General features: G+C 46.1%; 1 protein-coding gene across 1 annotated transcript in view; it reads right to left on the reverse strand.

The window, feature by feature from the left end:
* The window catches only part of PECR (peroxisomal trans-2-enoyl-CoA reductase), a 28,650-nt gene that overhangs the window by 880 nt on the left and 8,954 nt on the right, over positions 1-18,816 (reverse strand). The window contains exons 3-6 of the mRNA XM_019480228.2: positions 12,005-12,170; positions 6,765-6,846; positions 4,413-4,509; positions 1,138-1,245 (exon numbers count right to left, since the gene is read on the reverse strand). Coding sequence (XP_019335773.2) covers positions 1,138-1,245; positions 4,413-4,509; positions 6,765-6,846; positions 12,005-12,170 — 453 coding nt within the window. The remainder of the gene's footprint in view (positions 1-1,137; positions 1,246-4,412; positions 4,510-6,764; positions 6,847-12,004; positions 12,171-18,816) is intronic.

Genomic DNA, 18,816 nt, shown 5'->3' on the forward strand with positions numbered 1-18,816 from the left:
CCAGCAGCCCCTGCACTCCGAGCAGCACATTGTGATGTGGGCAAGCAGGGAATGCAGGGCTGCACTTTTCAGCCTACCTCATCCCGCATGCTCCTCCCAGGGCAGGCAGGAGAAAGGGGCAGGGGACCCTGTTTGCCAGCAGGTGAGCACCTAAGGGAGCAGCTGTGGCAGTGGGGAGGGGGTCTCTCTCACCCCCTCAAGTACAGAGTGGGCAGGGATGAACTATTTTAACAACTACATTCGTTTTTTCTTCTTCTTACGTGTCATTCTCTTTGTATTTATGACTACTCCGGAAAGCTGACGCAGCTTTGGAAAGCTCATTGATTTTATGATCTTTATGTTACACCAAAGGTTAGGTTTATATTGGCTACTGGCTGGTGGGAAGCATGTCATGTATGATGCCTCCTGTCCAACACCAGCTAGAGGAAAATCAAAGACATCATTAACATGGAATTGCTTTGGCAATCCAATCAGTATGCCAATGAGACTGACCAAACTCAGAAAAAAAAAATGGTGGCTCCAAGGTGTTGGGACTGGGTTTCAGGTACTCAGATTTAAGGCTCACAGCAGGACATGCTTTTGGGATGAAAAAGGAACCTTTTGACTTGCAGATCTGAACAACTTAAAGAGTTTGTTCCAGGGACAGAGAATGTGAACCTGAGTGCCACGCAATAAATAACTGCAGTGACCCCTGCAAGCGCATTCGCTCCTCCTCTCCCCAAACTAGACTGAGGTGACTTTAAATTCAGAAGAGTTATGAAGGAGTGCCAGAAGCCAGAAAAAAAAAAAATTGAGAACTGATGGATCAGGCAATCAAATATAAAAGAGACCAAGTTTTTTCTCACCTTAACCATCAGTATTTTCCACCCTCTCTCTCTCATTTAACAATTGTTTTAGGAAGAAACTAGAACTTGGTAGTAGAAACTGGTGTCTGTAGTGAATTTTTAGTATACATCTAAAAGCGTGGAATCTTTAAGCATTCCAGCAATTCTTCTAAAGCTAATGAACCTTGCTCAGAGCTCCCCTTCTTGCACTACTATTTATATTTAAATATTCACCCATTATCATTCTCAATATAAAAAAAGTGCCAGAGGTACAGACACCTTAGCAATAAACCTATATTCTGAAATATCTTACCTCTTCAGGAACTCCCAGTCTCTTGGCTGGAATCTTTGAGGGATATTTTTTTAAAATGTCATCAATATTTTTATAGTTTGCAAAGGCAGTTTCTGAATATATTGTTCCCTGTAGTAAAACAAAGCAAAATGAGACCAACGCAATGTTGTATACATTCAAATTCTAACCTATTTAATACCCAAATGTTTTTATCACATAAACAGTACCCAAGGGCAATTTTTTAAAATTATTATTAGGCTTGGGTATAATAAGATAGCTATTTATATTGCTACTGGACTCTTTGCTGTCTCATTACTACAGCAGCAAAATTCTTATTGTAAGCCAGTTTTAAGATTTTGAATGGAAATACACTGGATTTCCTTAGTTAACCATCAGCGCCTCAATCTCACCTCAAAAGCTACAGAAAGCTAGATAGACAGTAAGAACTCCAGAGACAACTTTGGGAATTGCATATATTTAAAATTGTTTTTTACTGAAGGAGAACAAAAGTCCTGAACACCAGAACTTTTCAAGGGTTTCTTCCATAGACTCACAGATACTGTACTAGGGTCGGAAGGGACCTCAACAGATCATCGAGTCCGAGTCTCATGCTCTTACAGAATGCTAGACAGGTGTGTGCGATGGTCAAACCAGAGGCTCCAGACAGATTCAGAGCCCTGGTTTGTGCAGATGCATAGGAGGAGACGACGGTCCCTGCCCTTAGGACTTTCCACTGTAGATTAAGGTGCGAGGGAAAATGATGGTAACAGTGGGAACACAGGAGTCACAGAGATCAATTGTGTGCATCATCCCCATGTTTCATATTGTTTTCCAAGGGGGAGAGATTTTCTGAATTAAAATGGAAAATTTCTGTCATTAATTCATCACGTGGGTATTGAAGAGTGATTAATGCAGGAGTGGGCAATTGTCTGGGCTGGAGGGCCAGTTAGGGAGTCATGGTGAGCTGTTGTGGGCTGTAGGGGTCAACTGATCCAATTCAGCCAGGCCCATCTGCCCTGCACCCACCACTGGGGGCATCAGACAGAGCAGGCAGGCAGGTGGGGTCCATGGAGACTGGCTTGGGACCCCTGCAGGCACAGCATACAGCCAGGTGGATGGGATGGGACTGTGGGCGGGCAAGGAACGGCATCCAGAAGTGGGATGGGCGCTGTCACCACCCTGTGATCCCATCCCCACCCACCTGTCCCTCTCCTGGACAGTGCTCCACACCCACCCGCAGCCTCACCCCATCTGCCCAGTTGAGTGAGCCCTGCCCGTAGGGGTCCCGGGCCAGTTTTCATGGAGACCCTGCCCAGTCACTTCATCCAGCGCCCCTGGTAGTGGGTGTGAGGCAGATGGGCCAGGGTGCCTGGGCAGCAGGGCCAGATGCAGCGACGGTAGTAACACTGGCAGTGGCAGCCAGAAGGAGCCACCCCTGCCACTAGGGCTGCCAGGAAACTGGGTCTGGCCATTGTGCCACCCCAACCCTGCTGCAAGCCTAGGAGTGGCAGGACCAGCTGCGTGCGACACAGCCTTGGCTGCCCCCTGCGCCTGGGATGGGTGGGGCCCAGGGACTCGCTGCAGGCTGGATCCCTTGGTGGGCTGGATCCAGCTTGTGGGACTTATTTTACCCACCCCTGTATTAATGTCTTAGAGGAGGAATGTGAACTAGTGCTTTTGGGGAATTAGAAGTAAAATATTTAACAAATAAGCATGTTATTTCCTTTGGAATCAGACCTTGTTCTCTAATACATCTTCCTTTCATGTCTTCGGCTTATAAATTGCAGTGAAAGTTTCCTGGGGGTTACTGCAACGATTGTGTGGCCACAGGGATGAAGTACAGATGTGAAAGATTATCCTGACTGCCATGTGGGATTTTGTAGTTGACATAGCAACAAATCCATTTTAGACTAGCCAGTAAATAACTGTTGTAAAACATCTGTACACTAGCCAACTTGTATGTTATCTGACGATCAGAGCAGTGTGTGTGGGATAGATGACATGTTCTACAAACACGAGTACTGCAGAAATCAAACTACATATTGAAATCTTTATCAGAGATGCTGTCTGACATATGCATTAAAATGTAATTGAGATTATTAACTGGATAAATAATACCCAACTGAAAAAGGCAGGCAGATTCACAGAATGTGTTGATGTACAAGTTAACCTAAGTTGTTATTTCCCCAAGATTTAATAAGCCTAAAAAAAACTCAGCGAAAAATAATACAACACTTAGTAGATTTCACTGACGGAAAGGTGAGTTAGGCTTCAAGGTCTTTCTTTACTCAATGAAACCTTTACTCAACCGTGCATATCCGTCTCTGAGGAACTTAGGCTTTCTCGACCTGAATGGAACAGCAGTCCACAAACCAACAGAAAGCAACTTAAGCCTCCAGTCATAAGGCATGAACTACCTGTGTGCAATTCAATACAGGCAGAAGGTTTCCCTATTGACTGGCCAGTTGATTAGATGTGACTTTTCGAAACAGAAAATAATGTGGATTGTGAATGGGAAACATCTCCTTGTCCTACATATGCCCATCAAAAATAAGGTGTGGTTTAGGATGAAGTTTCCAAGAAGGAAACCAGTGCACCTACAGTTCCAAGTTAGGGCTAAAATGCCTCTCAATTCACAGCAGCCTGTATTAGGAAAAGCCAGTCTTTCCATAAGACTGCTTAAACCAGTTATTCAACACAAACTTAGTTCCTCAGGGACGTGATGAGCATGTTTTAGCTACCTTGTACGTTGGTTTCCTATGTACATATGTAACACTTATATTTTGCCTAATAATAACCCTAATTTCCATAGGGAAATTGAGACAAAAAGAAAATAAGGGACATGCTCCAAGTTGCCCACTGGAAGCAGAAGCCATGTCTTTTGGCTCCCAATCCTGAACTAGTCTCACGAATCCATCCTGTCTCCCACTCTTTCTATACAGAAGCACGGTGAGCCCAGAACTCAGGTAACCACTACTGAAACACCGAGCACTGCATAAATGTTCATGATGAGCATTTGAAAAGCACATCTCCCTCCCCTCTTTAGTGTCCTTCTGTTAAGGAGAAAAAGCACAGATATGCCAAAAAACCCTGGACGTGGAAGTGATAAGAGACACAAATTATACTGATGGCACTCAAGGAGGCTGAAATTATCAAAGCGGTTTTTTTGGTTGGTTGGGGTTGGGCTTTTTTTTTTTTTTTTTAAACACCCAGCCTATGCTGGCTTTTTAAAATCTTAACCATGGCCATGCCCTGTTGGCAAGTGTGGTCATATAACCTGTTGTTACAGTACTTACAGGGGCAACACAGTTGATTCTCACTCCTGCACCAGCCCACTCAATAGCTAAACTCTTGGTCAGGTTTTGCACTGCAGCTCTGGCAGCTCCTGTATGCCTATAAGAGAGAGAAGAATCAATGTCCACACATAACACAGAGCCTTGCCTCTCCACACCCTGACAAATTGAAAAAAAAAAAAAGCCAGATTAACACAGGTACTGTTTAAACTGGACCAGTCCCTTAGGGAGGAGCATATTCTACTTTATGAAGCAGACATTAACCAACTTGGCACCCTAGAGCTGGGCAAAAGTCAAGAGACAGCTTAGTTGAAAAACCAGAGGTCATAAGATGGCTGCAAGAGATAATACGATGAGGAAATCCCAGTGCACAACGCAATAACACAGCTGGACAGATAAATTGCAACAACAAATATTTCTGCTGTAAGCTGGGGCCTCATCAGCTGAGGCTACAAGCAGGAGAAAGATCTGGGTATAATGGCCAATCACAGAACAACTACAAGCCACTACTGTGATATGCCCGTGAAAAATAATCCTAATGGGTCTCTAACAGACATAGGGAAGTATTAATGCTGTTATATAAGACCCTACAGAGTCCTTATCTGGAATACCATGTTCAATTCAGATACATCATGCTTAAGAGAGATGAATTCAGACTTGTGTAAGTGTACAGAAGTGCTACCAAAATGATCAAGGCCATGGAAAGCCTGTATCATGAGAGAAAGATATGAGAACTTGTCTTGTTTGGCTAGAAAACACAAAGGCTGAGAGGGGATATCATTGCTGGCTCTTCTCCCAGTGTATTTAGACATTTACGCTAATGGAAAATGCTGACAAAAGCCAAACACACACATGCATATAAAACAGACCACAAATACAGTTATGCAGAAACTCAGAACGAGGTTCTGGAATAGCTTTCCCATATAAGCTAAGGGAGAAAACAGATTCCCTAGTTAGAAGACTTGAAGTTGAAATGAAAGGGTCAATATAACCTAGCTGCCTGCAGTAACATCGGCTGGACCTAATGACCCAAGAGGTCCCTATGATCCCAAGTCAAATGCACTGGGAACCTGGAAGTTCACTGGTCAACAGTTTTCCTCATCCAGGCACAGAAACGGAGTTCATGACTGACCACATGAACAGTGTCCTGAGACCTGTTTTCACCTTCTTTTTTTTAGGAAATAAGATAGGATTCAGGCAGTCCAGCTTTGGGTTTAAACACAATTTTGGTAGTGACGTATCCTCAGTGGAAGCTCTCGCAGGCTTTTCCAGAGCGGAGAATTTCACACTGAGGTTTGAGCACCATCTTGTGGATATTTTAGATCATCTTCGTGAGCCTACAACAGGGGTGGTCAACCTGTGTCCTGAGAGCCACAAGGGTACGGGCAGCCTCTGTACGTGGCATGTGGGTGGATGGGGAAGGGGACGGGAAGCACAGTGGCAGATATGGCAGGAAGCAAAAAAAAATCAGGCAAGGAGCAGAGGGCTGGGAGCTGAAAGCAGAGCAGCACATTGGGAGGGGGATTGGAGTGGCACTTGGGGAGGGTAAGGGGCCAATTTGTGGCACACCTGCTAAAAGGTTTGGCACCCACTGGAGTACAGTCAGCCAGTTCAGGGCTTTTATACAGAGCTGGGTCAGGAACTGGTTTTGTGTTCCACAAACACTTAAGATTTCAAGTTTCTAATCCTGAATCAGGTCAAAAAAAAAAATCTTGAAAAGGTTTGCCAAGGGAAAAGTGTTAGGAACAAAACATTTTGCATTCAGTCTGTTTTTTAAAATATAAATTAGATTCTATTTAAAAACAAAAACTAGTTCAAGTGGATAAAGATGAATATTACCATTTAGGAAGCTGTCCAAATTGTTCTGACAATTTCAAAAAGCTTTCAAAACGTCTTCAGCCCTTTCTCACAAAATATTTTAGTTCCAACGAGTCAGCATTTCCTGATGGAAAATGCTTCAATTCTCTGACCATCTCTACTCTCAGAAAGTAAAAAAATTATGAACACATTTACTAAAAGCCTGCTGATCCAGCTGCACGTGAGTATGCTGGTCTGCAGCATGCAACAGGGGAGAAGGGAGTTTCATCTCATACAGCCTAATGTTACCCAGCTCAAGAGCCAGACTATTATCATAGCTTCCTCTGAGCTCCAGTATTTGCACGTACAGTCAAGGCTAGTTTTAAAGACATTTGGAAGGAATGTCAAGCCAGAGCAATAACTACATTTCCACCCCTTCCTTGCAGCTGAGCATATGCGACTATCCATTATTCAGAAAGCAGGCTCTGCTGGGGACACTCAACTGAAAGTGGTCACAATTTCCAAGTGAAAAAGATTTGGAAATTTAAGTAGTCTTACGATAAACCAGGAATCCCAATTCTTGTGGCAGCTACAATGTTGACAATGGCTCCTCCATGCTCCTTCATCCAGGCATTGTATACTGTAGAGAGGGAGTAAAAATAAGCTTATTAATATCTGAATCTTTTAACAATAATTTTTCTCCCACTGATGAGAGCAAGCTTCTGGCTGCCGCAACTCCCATGTCCCCCCACAGCTTAGCTGCATTCCTGAAGGGCCCTGGAGAAGTCACCTACCCTTTTTAAATGAGTTTGATCATTTGTGAAATGGGACAGCTAGTGTGATGCTTTCCAAACACTAAGGAGTTATCTTGCTTGTGGAAAGTCTGAGATCTTAATTCCTACCCTGTAAATATTACTCCCACTGTCCTATGATCATACAGCACCAACTTTGAATTTAGCCTCACATTCCTCCTTTCACAAAAAGCACTATGTCTATGTCTGTGGGGATGGAATCCATAGGGTGAAGAACATCTTTGGACACAAAATGCCCAGTAAGTTCTACATGCGCAGAAGCCAACTTTTACTTTCAGAAGCTGCAAAAACGACTTCGGAGTCATCTATCTTGGACCTAGTGCTCACCAGCCGGGATGAACTTGCAAAGGAATTATTGTAGTACAATAGATACTCTTCCTGATTCTAAGGAAAGGAAAACACAAAAGCAGCCAAATGAGGAAGATTGGCTTCAAAGAGGCAGGCAACTGACAACTGACTCAGAAAACATTAAGTTAGATCCTATGGACAGACAATTCAGGAGTTTAAAGAGGGCTGGCAGTTCCCAAGGAATACAGTGCTAGAGGCTCACTGTCAAAGTATGCCAACACAAAGGAAAGCTAAGAAGGATCACAAGAATGAAGGCAGAGCTATTCAATGCTAGCTTCACATATAAAAAAGCTGCAATCAGACAACTAGCAGCATTAATATACACGCCAAAGATGATGAGATTCAACTCATGATAAGTAAAAAGTTGCAGGGAGCAACTGTGCTGGGAGCCCAGTTCTGCAGTGTAGTTTCCTCCCTCCCTGCACCGCTCCTCTCCCCACTCCCTTATTTCCCCTACACAGCTGCTCCCACACTTCCCAGCTGGAGCACTGTGATACCCAATTCTAAAATGAGGCTTTGTTTTCCTCATAATGAAGGGGTACAAACCTCATCTTGGAATTGAGTAAATACAGTAGCTCAAAAAAAAAAAAAAAAAAAAAGAAATAGACCCCCGTAACAACATTTGCAAATTCAACTGAAAATCATATTTGCAAACTCTTTGGGGGCATGAGGTCCAAAACAATTGGGGAAGGACTAATATGTTGTCCCTCTTAAAAAAGGAGGCCCAGAACACTACAGACTGTCATTCTGACTTCAAATTTAGGAGATTACTAGCATAAATTGAAAACAGTTGATTTGTAAATATTTGCAGGATGAAGGGCATGACTACTAGTGGCCAACATAGCTCTGTTAAGAACAAATCAGGTCAAACGACTTCCTTTGTTGACAGGATAACCCATTTGGGGACAAAGAATATGGTGGACATAACATACCTGGACTTCAGGAAGGCTTCTGACATGATGCCACATGCCATTCTCATAAGTAAGCAAAAGAAATGGGAACTAAATTGAATTACCATTAGGTAGACTCATAATTGTTTGAATAACTGCAAGCAAAGGGTAATGTAAATGAATCAATGTCAGACCAGCAGGAAGTCTCAAGTAGGGATTCACAGAAGTCCATTCTTGTTCTTCTGCTAATTTATTAATAACTTGGATGCGGAAGTAAAGAACACCCCAAATCAAATTTGTAGAGGACACAAAACTGGGAGAGGACAGAAATGCTTTGGAGGGCAGGATTAACATTCAAAGGTATATTGAGAGAACTGACTGGGCAATTGAGAAGAGGATAAAAACGAACAAGACAAAAATGTAACAGGCTGCACAGAGGGAAGGAAAACGAAATGCACAAATACAGAACGGGGGAGAACCAGTGTGGCACAGACTGTGATTCTAATACATCACAAGTTCAATGAGTTGGCAGCGTGATGCTGTCGCACAACAGCCAATGCAGGTTTGGGAGGCATTAACAGAAGCACTGTATGCAAGACACAGGAGGTAACAGTACCACCTATACTTAGCACTAGTCGGCCCTCAATGGGAATACTTGATATAGTTTTGGTCCCCACTTGTTAAAAAAAGATTGTGGAGAAACTGGAAAGGATCCAGAGGCAAATGGCAAAGGGACTGAAAAGCAAGCTGCATGAGGAAACATGAAAAGGAACCAGGTATGTGTAGCTTGGAAAGAAGATTAGCTGGACATGTGATAGTAATTTTCAAATATCTGAAAAGTTGTCAGAAAGAAGATGGAGGAAATTCGTCTCCCCTTGACACAGAGGGCTGGATGCATGGCAGTGGGGGTGGACGGCAGCAGAGCTGATTGAGAATCGCATCTCAGGGAAAACTTCCTAGCGGCAAGAAGAGTAGGACAGTGGTAATAGTTGCCTGGGGAAGTTGTGGACTCTCCTTCATTGGAGGTTTTCAAGAAGAGGCTGGATAGGTATTGTGGCGAAGTGGGGCTCCCCGCCTAGCCACAGTGCTAGGTTCCCTACTTGCCTTTGGGCATGGCTCCCACCTGACTCGCCTGCCACACCTTGCTTTTATTAATTATGATGTTAATTAAGTGGGAGGCTGCTCATTTTATGCCCTGATGCCAGGGGTCGCTATCTGCAGCTCCAAACCTTCCCTACACCGCAGCCCATGCCTCACAAATGGCATCCAGCTGTTAGTCACACCAGCCCCACACTGGGCTCCGGAATCCTCCTATCAGGACCCACCTTTGATCCCTCTGCTCAGGTGGCCTACTCTGCCATCTTCTGGGTTGCCGAGCTCCCTGTAGCTCTCTCTCCTCTTGGGCGTGGTCCCCCCGGGACCTTTGGCCACACAGGCCCTGGCCTCACCTCCAAGGCCAGGCGGGACCCCAGGCCCTCTTGCAGTGGGCCCCTGGCCCTTTTGACCTTCCTGGTCCTGGCCCCAACATTGACCAGTCGAGGGGGTACTCTACCTCCAGCCTCTCTCACTAGCCCCACACTCTCTCTCGGGTCCACCTTCCAGGATGTGGGAGCTGGGGTACCTCATACCACGAGTGATGCTCCAGGGTCTCACAGGGGACTCTCACTCCCCCCACTGGAGCAGCAGGTCGTGGTGCTACTTAAGATCTTACTTTTGACCCACACTTGGCCTCCCAGCAGTGAAGGACTTCTTGGAGTCAGGACTTGCCCCTCTCTCTCTTGGGCTGAGCCCCCTTTACTCGGCCTCTGGCCCAAACATCAGCCTCAAGCGTCCAAAGACCTACCTGGGCCTCCTCCCCTCACTCGGGGCTCCACACCGCCCCCTCACCTGGGGATCCATATCTCTGCCCCCTTCACTCAGGGCTCCATGCTGCCCCCTCGCTTGGGGCTCCACACTGCCCCCTCACTTGGGGCCACAGGGGCTTCCCTTCCCGGCGGGCTCAGGTGGCCGCAGCCGTGCCTGGCCCCCATTCTCCTTCCTCAGGGTCTTGCACCCCAAAGGGCTCAGCCGTGCCTGGCCCCCACTGTCTCTGGTGTCACACAACTCACCTGAAGGTGAGGGCTAGGGTTAAGGCGCCCCTCCCTGCCTTTCACCGGGATGGTAACTGGCCTGGCATTTCCTGGGGGCTCCTGCACCACTGAGAGCCCCACCAGGCCACCCAGTCCTGGCAGGGTGCAGTTTTAAGTCACGCCCAGGACCAGGAGTCTCCTGACCATCCCCTACAGCTCCTGCCCTTACCTCCAGGATGATACACGAAGCCTCACAGCCAGGCGATGTTACTGCCTTCCCAGCCAGCGGGGAACTGAGATCTTTATATAGGCAGCCTTATGGCTGCCTTAATCAAGCACCTGCTGGCTGCTTAGCTTTGGTCTAAAAGTGGCAGGCACCAACAGTGCCCTGCCATGCACCTTCCCCCTTTAAATGGTACCAAGGGGGTTTCCCCTGCTGCTCCTCCAAAGCAGGCTCCCCTCGGAGCCTGTGAAAGCCCTAAAGTGGTGAGCACCGCAAAGGTGCTCCGCCACACGCCTCCCCCCTTAAAATGAGATCTGGGGGGTTTCACCTGGCTGCCTTCCCTGCTGGGCTCTGCGCCAGCCTACTGCAGCCCCCGCCACGTGGTGAGCAGCCCAAAGGTACTCCACCAGAGGTATCTACCGAAGATGTTTTAGTAAATCTTGCATCTGTGCAGATGGTTGGACTAGATGACATACGAGGCCACTTCCAAACCTATGTTTCATATAGATTCATATTCATAGATTCATAAATGTTAGGGTCGGAAGGGACCTCAATAGATCATTGAGTTCGGCCCCCTGCATAGGCAGGAAAGAGTGCTGGGTTTAGATGGCCCCATCTAGATGCCTATCTAACTTTCTCTTGAAGACCCCCAGGGTAGGGGAGAGCACCACCTCCCTTGGGAGCCCGTTCCAGTCCTTGGGCACTCAAACTGTGAAGAAGTTCTTCCTAATGTCCAGTCTAAATCTGCTCTCTGCTAGCTTGTGGCCATTGTTTCTTGTAATCCCCAGGGGCGCCTTGGTGAGTAAAGCCTCACCAATTCCCTTCTGTGCCCTCATGATGAACTTATAGGCAGCCACAAGGTCACCTCTCAACCTTCTCTTGCGGAGGCTGAAGAATATATTTAACTTAGGATGAGATCTATGGAAACTGCTACCCAATGAGCATGTCTACTTGTACGTTTTAATGTGCATTACCCTATTTTAATGTGCATTAAAACATTTTAACATGCCTTAAAGCATCACCAAAGAAGCCATGCTATTTAGTTAATATGCATTAAAATAAGCTAATGTGCATTAAGTGTCACTTAATGTACATTAACTAAAGAGCATGGTTTTTAAAACAGGCTAATGTGCATTTTCCTAGTACCTCACAATAGAGGACACTGATACATGAGATGCGGGAGGCTGTTGGAATGCAATAATTACCACACTCCATCAGACTTGATTAATTGAGTCTGCTCTGACACGCCATCATTACAGCGTGTTGGAGCAGCCGCCGGACATGTGTACAGGTACCCGGAGGTACTAGATTTAATGTGCATTAACGAACGCACATTAATGCACATGAAGATGTGCCTACTGTCATGCACCTGTATGGAAAGCAATGGATGGGAAGAAATTAGGCAAGCTTTTAAATTATTTGCTTACTGGTATTTCTGCAAGTGTTGGGTGCTCACCTGCTTTGCAGCAGTAGAAGGTCCCAGTCAGATTAGTTTCGATCACAGCATGCCAGCCCTTTGACCGGATAAGCTCAGCAGGACTCATAAACTGGCCTCCTCCATTGTTCACCAGGAAATCGATCCTACCATGCAGATCCAGCGTGGACTTCACCAGAGCCTCCACCTAATAAACAGCCATGTTGGCTATGCTATGAAATCCCATTTCATCCAGAGTTGCCCCCCACGTATCCTCTCCTACTACATCAAAGCACAGGTTCTTCTAGGCTCCAGCTCTGCATCTATACCCACCCCAGCCCCCAGCTTTGAATGCAGCTTGACAGCTTTAAATAGCTAAGAAGGATCGGGCTGAGTGAGCATTTGGATGGAAGATCTATCAAGAACAACTCAAGACCTGCACAAAGCACCAGCATGGAAATAAAGGTGGAGCTGTACCACTGGAGGTGTGGGATTTTTCTCCTTGTCAGAATATAAAAAGGGAGACATGCTAACTAAACTAAACATCATTAATAAATCCTTGGCACTTCTCAGGAGATCAGGGGGGTTTGCTTCAGGATTCTGGTGGAGCACAACAGAAGGTAGTTATGGATATTTTCTACAGAACTGGATTTCTTGCTGTTTTCAAATGGATTACAGTATTTTTAAATTTGCTTCCTGTTTTAAAAGCAGCCACAAAGCATTGCTGGCACTTCAGCAGCAGAGCAGAGAAAATACTACTTGTGCATGAGTAGCTTCATTGTTCACGTTCCTGATATTATAAAAATAAGCAATAGACAACTTTCTCCAGTGAAATGGGAAGCTGGGCTGACTGCATCCAGTGCAGATGACTGCTTACAGGGCAACTGTGAAAAGAAGGGGTGGAAAAAACAAATCAAGCAGTCCTAATGCTCCCTTCAGCAAGAGAAATATTTGGCTACACAAATACGCATACTTACCTGTTAGTGGAGGCAGAAGGAAGATTAAGAGGGCATTCTAGTAGTATTAGTATTTCATTACTGTAATAAACTCCTAGCAAACCGCAACAGAGGATCTACTCTGCATAGCTTAGAAGAGCTCAGGGTTCCCAGGGAAGAGGAGTGGCCACATACTGGTCAGGGAGCCAGGATGTTATAAGGCTAATTCTAGCTCCGAGACAGATCAGTCCAAGTCTTGGGCTAAATAATGAAACTTCTGCTTCGATCTCCTCTTCTGAAGGGTATCACCATCCACGTATGCGCATTTAATGTTCAACAGAATTTTGCATAAGGGTGCTCTGAGGTCTTAGGTTTTACAGGAGTGTACCTATCTTTTTATCACAAAAAGAAGAACGAGAGACCTTTTGAATAACTGCCCATCAAAATCAAGTCTTTCACTCCATTTTTTTCCCACTCCTAATTTCCAAGCTATCGTAAAAATGTTCCGCGGGCTGTCAATTCTCAGCCTAGGAGAAGATATAAGGAGTTGATCTGGCATCTCTGGTCACACAAAACAGACGGAAGAATAAGTAATGGGACTGTTCTGCTGACCAGGCAGATTCAAGATGATGCTCTTTCCTCAGTGGGCCCGCACTCGTTCTTCTCCCTTCCCGGACACTGCCCTGGCAATACACTGCAACATCCGAAACACAAGAACAGGCAGTGTGTCACCTAACTTCTCGTGAAAGCCACAAACTTAATAAAACATCGGCTCAGCAAGGAAGCCAGCAGGGGGAGAACAGAGAGAGCTCTTTTTAACTTTACAGAATTTTTAAGCAGGTGAACGTGAGATCTAACAAAGGAGTAAAGAAGCTGGTTTTAGTCTCTCACAGCAACTAAAATCAGAGTCAGGGAAAAAAGGCGATGAACAGCAGTGGCAGCAACTCCTTAGGTGCCAGAGCTGTGCTGAAACAGTGGCTTGGAAACCACAGGGATTAACACCACCAGCTGTGGGTTGTCCAGCTGGTGGGAAACCCCACAGGCAGGATACAGCTTGTAGGGCCAAACAAGCTCAACGCCCCTGGGGTACACTGGGCATGTCTACACGTACACTTTAATGTGCAGTGACCTATTTTAATGCACATTAAAGCATCACAAAAAAACCCTGGCTAATGCATATTAAAATAGGCTCATGCACATTTTTTTAGTACCTCACACTGGAAGGCATCTATTCACATGCTCTGGAGTGTGTGTGGCAGGGAGGGGCTTTAATTAGAGCAGCTCCAAGAGCCGGTCTAATTAAAGCGCCTGCAGCGTCAGGTGTATTCCATGTCCTGCCCTTCAAAATGGCAGCAGGGGTGCCTGAACTGAAGTTTGTTCAACAAGCTTTAGTTAAAGCGCCCCACTGCTATTTTGAAGTGCGAGGACACTGAACAGACATGACACAGAGGCTGCTGGAGCGCGTTAATTAACGTGCACCAGCAGACTTGATTAATTGAGTCTGCTCCCATGCATCGGAGCAGACACCTGGCATATGTATACGTGCCTGGAGGTACTAGATTTAATATGCATGACTTAAAGCACATTAATGAACGTGCAGACACATCCACTAAAGAGCTATCAACATGAAATAGCTGTATCAATTTTACTGAACGGTTGATTTTTAAAATTGTTATACAGTGGTACAAGAAGCTGTGTGGACACTTAACCTTGGGTTATGCTAACTTAGTTTACAGTGGGTAAGTTGTTTCTGTTTAAATGAAACCTACACAAGACAGTTTTTATTTAAACTGAGGGTTTTCAAAGGGTATTATACTAAATCAGTTTAAGCCGCAGTTCAAATAAACCTTAGAACCAAAGGCCGCTTGTACACGTGATGAGGGTTTAGTTCTCCCTAAATTGAAAACAGCGGGTCTTTAATTGGTGGGTTTTTGTGTTGATTAAAAGCCAACTATTTCAATTTGGGGACTTCAGTCACTGCTATGGACCAGTGATGGCCCACTGGCAGCTCCCCCCGCCCCAGGCTCCACCAGAAAATAAATAAATAAATAAATAAATGAAAGCAGCAAGGGGCCCAATGCTTCCCCCCCACCCCTGCAGCCTGCCCACCTCTCCTGTGGCCGGGGGTGCGAGCTGCAGAGCGGCCCGATCCTTCCCTTTGAGGCGGCAGTGCTCCCCAGGCAGCACCCGCCTGCTAGCACCCCACCCAGGTGGTCCAGGGGGGACCGTCACCACAGAGGGAAGAACCAGTCCTCCCCACAGCTCAAGGGCTGCGTGAGGTGACAGCAGCTCGCACGAGCAGGCTCTGCGGAGAAAAAGAAAAAAAAAAAAGTGGCAAGGAGCTCATCCTTTTCGTTTCCACGGCCGGGGGGCGAGCCGCTGGTGGGCTGAGAGGCTCTTGAGCTGCAGGGGCCCTGGTGCTTCCCTGCATGGCAGTGGTGCTCCCCAGGGCCGCCTGGGCGGGCTGCTCACAGGCAGCACCTGGCCTGATCCAACGATGCACAGGGTGCTGGAAGCCCGGGCATGCTCGGGGAAGCCTGGGCTTGGCGGGCTTCCAGCATCCCACCCTGTGCATCATCCCCACCACCTTTCTGCAGCCTGGGACCACCCGGGAATGGGCTGACTTGTCCCTGGGGCAGTGTGGGAAGGCGGCAGGAGGGTGGCAGGGTGGGGTGACGGCCAGAGAAACCAATGGAGACAGTGCACGGGGCACTGAAAGTCTGCCAAGCCCCAGCTTTCCCCGAGCACACCTGGGCCTCCAGCACCCTGTGCACCATCCCCACCACCTTCTCCAGATGTGTTGCTGCAAGTTGTTACGTGGCAAACTACAATACTTTGCTATGTAACAAAGTCATTTAAAGTGAAATATGCTGCCGCACATGTACAGCATGATGAAACTAAAACAAAATATACCGCCCCAAGAGTAAACGGTGATGCCATTAAAGGGTTGCAAAAGGGCAATTAAGACGCTTTAAAGGCCAATGTTGTCACGTGTACATGCGCCCAAAGGGGGCTGCCAGCTTTATTTTGAAGAATAAACTCCTCGCAAAATTAAAAATAGATTGTGGAGAACACAGAACCCTGTTCAGACCCCACCTTGGTGTTATGAAGGGGTGAGGATGACTTACTTCCTGGCAAAGCCATATCTGCTTCTCTACAACGCATGGACTTTTAGGAGAAAGAAGAAACTAATGAGATGAAGAGAGCCAGCCAGCCACAGACAAACAGGGAGACCTGAAAAATGTAATGTGTGACTTGCTTCCAACAAGCATTTTTAACCAAATGTTGCTCTCAGATTTATATGGCTCTTTATTTTGTCAGAGCAATAAATGCAAATAGACCAGTACTCCACGACACAGTGAAGGCTGACAACCTCTCCTGTCCCAGCCTAGAGGCTTTGATACTTTCATACTGTAGCTGCCCCCCTCAATAATTCACCATGAGTATTATTATAAAAGCAGGAGGATTTTAGGGCTGTTGGCAAAAGGAACCCATTGCTACCCACAGGGGAGGAGCAGCCATGGTCAATATTACCGCACTGGGATCAGACCGAGTCCCTCTCCAAGTCTGTTTTCCCTATAAGACATGTCTGCAAGACATGCAGCTGGCTGTCTACCTGGGTTTTGATGTCGGGGCTGCACCCAATCTCTGCGCCCAGGGACAGGTTTTGCTGGATCGGAGGTAAGGAAATGCAACGCTGTGTATAACATAATAAAAACGGGAGGGTAATAAGAGGCAGGGTGGGAACCCCAGCATCACTGTGCTCAGAAGATGGGCCCAACTGCACGGAAGGTATGCAGACCTATCCTTTAGCAAGCAAGACAATCTCTTTATCTTCTCTGACAGGGGAAGAATACACCAAAACCCTCCTGAGAACCCTGACCCTAACTCAGAGGGGAAGGGAGCCTTGATTCCTTCCTTTCTCCATTGCTGCACAGGTGATGTGCACCTCTTCCCTCCTAGTATCTAAAGAGACAACATGCAGCCTCGTCCCTTTCGGTGGTCAACACATGGATGGAGCATGGAGCACCCCATCCCTGCCACCCAAGGATAAGTGTTCGTGAGCTAAGCACAGCTGGGCTCCTAGAGCTTGGGAGAGGGTTTGATAAATGGGACCCACAACCACTTTGTTTGACTCTTGGCCAGCAGAAATCTGAAGCCCCCTCAGCCCTCTTCTCATATGTAACAGCAAACGTGGCACTGATTTCATTACTGCTTCAGGACCACAACAAGACCCTAACTGGTCCCCACATACCCTTCAGTCCAACAGGAAAGTCATCAAAAAACAAATTTAATGTTCCAAGCCATCAAGAAAGCGAAGCAGGAAAAGCCCAGGTGCTCTTCACCCAGCAGCGTTCCAACGTGTCCTAGTCCACTGCTTTGAACACAAAATCTGCTAGATGGAAAACCAACTAGAATAAGAGACAGTGAGGAACTAGCCTCACTTTTTTAACCACAGGAGAACCAACAGGTTCTTCACTGTTTGAGTGCCTTCAGCAGCAAGCAAGATTGCTTCTTGTACATTAAGAAAAAATAAAGCAAGCAGGTCCCCTGGGTAAGAGAATAAAAACTCGCATTAAGTTATTCCCAAATTTCTCCCACAAGTCTCTTGCAGCAGTTGCTTAATACACCTTCTCCAGCTCTTCGTTGGCTGGAAAGAGCTCTGACATCACAGATAAAAAGCTACGTGCAGAGACCTGCTTCCTTTAAAGCTGTAGGTTATACAGTTTCAAAGCCGAGCCAACAAAAAGGAAGGAAAGCTGTGTCATCTTCAAGCCAGGTGGGCTATTTGGAGACGGGGCACAGCAGGCAGTTTTGAAAGCAGTTTCAGCCTCTGCCTGACTAGCAGTTAAAAGTAGGACAATGTTTTTTTTGGCCTTCTGTACAATGAAATGAAAAGATGAGACTAAAGAAGAAGTGGCTTGCTCCTGTACCTCTTTTGCTTGGCTTTATTTTAAGTTACAGGAAAAATGTATTTGTCCAAAGGTTTAAATTGGAGATGTTACCAAGAAGCCTCAAATGGCAGCAAACATAGGTAATAGGTCTTACATTTCTGTACTCCATTAGGGACAATACTTCTATCCCTTTTTTTTTGTAGAATTGTTATAACAGGTCTTGTGTTGCACTCCCTACTCGGTCTCATCCACAGGGCCAGATGTATGCATTTCCTCCTCCCCAGGGTTCTCCACGTCTGCGCTGGATCCCTTCTCTCAAGATCCTACATTTCAACCATTATCTTTTAGGTTGAGGAATAGGCAAACTCTGGAAGTAGTCCCATCAGTACCCTTCAGACAGATCAGGTACTAGCGAGTACCTTTCACCCTAATCCCTGCAAGGCGAAGACGTGAGCAAAGACAAAGGTATTTGCAACCACTGCTTTTCTGAGGCAATATCAGGCTTACCTTAACTCCCTGTAAATACAATTCAGAAATGGAAAACTTGACCTATAAATGTCTTGTCAAATCTCAACCTGAGGTTAGCAAAGAAACAAGGAACAAGTTGCATCTGCAGAATGTATGCTAAAACCTGCCTTCCCTGCCCTGTTCAGAACATCCTCAGTACACCTACCAAGTGTCCTTGAAAATCACATACTGTTATGGAGGAGAGCACATCCTGTTCTGCTGTGTTCATACCAGAAAGCAAGTGGAGAAATAGGAGGGGAACCTGGAAAGAGCCAAGGGGAATGATGTGAGGCTTGGAACACATGCCGCACACTTAAGCATGATCTATTTAGCTCCTCCAAACTTCCCACTGACTTGATTATGGTTTGAGTACCTACCTGGGGAGAAGATATCTAAGGAACACTCTATCACTCTTATATTCAAAGCTGTAAAAAGATCCAGAGTCTGGAAGGTGAGGCCAGACAAATTCAAGCCAGACATCGTTGGCAATCCTTCAGTTCGAGGATGATCTCTACCA

Source organism: Alligator mississippiensis, chromosome 4 (genome assembly GCF_030867095.1).
Source record: "Alligator mississippiensis isolate rAllMis1 chromosome 4, rAllMis1, whole genome shotgun sequence".
Lineage (NCBI taxonomy): Eukaryota > Metazoa > Chordata > Crocodylia > Alligatoridae > Alligator > Alligator mississippiensis.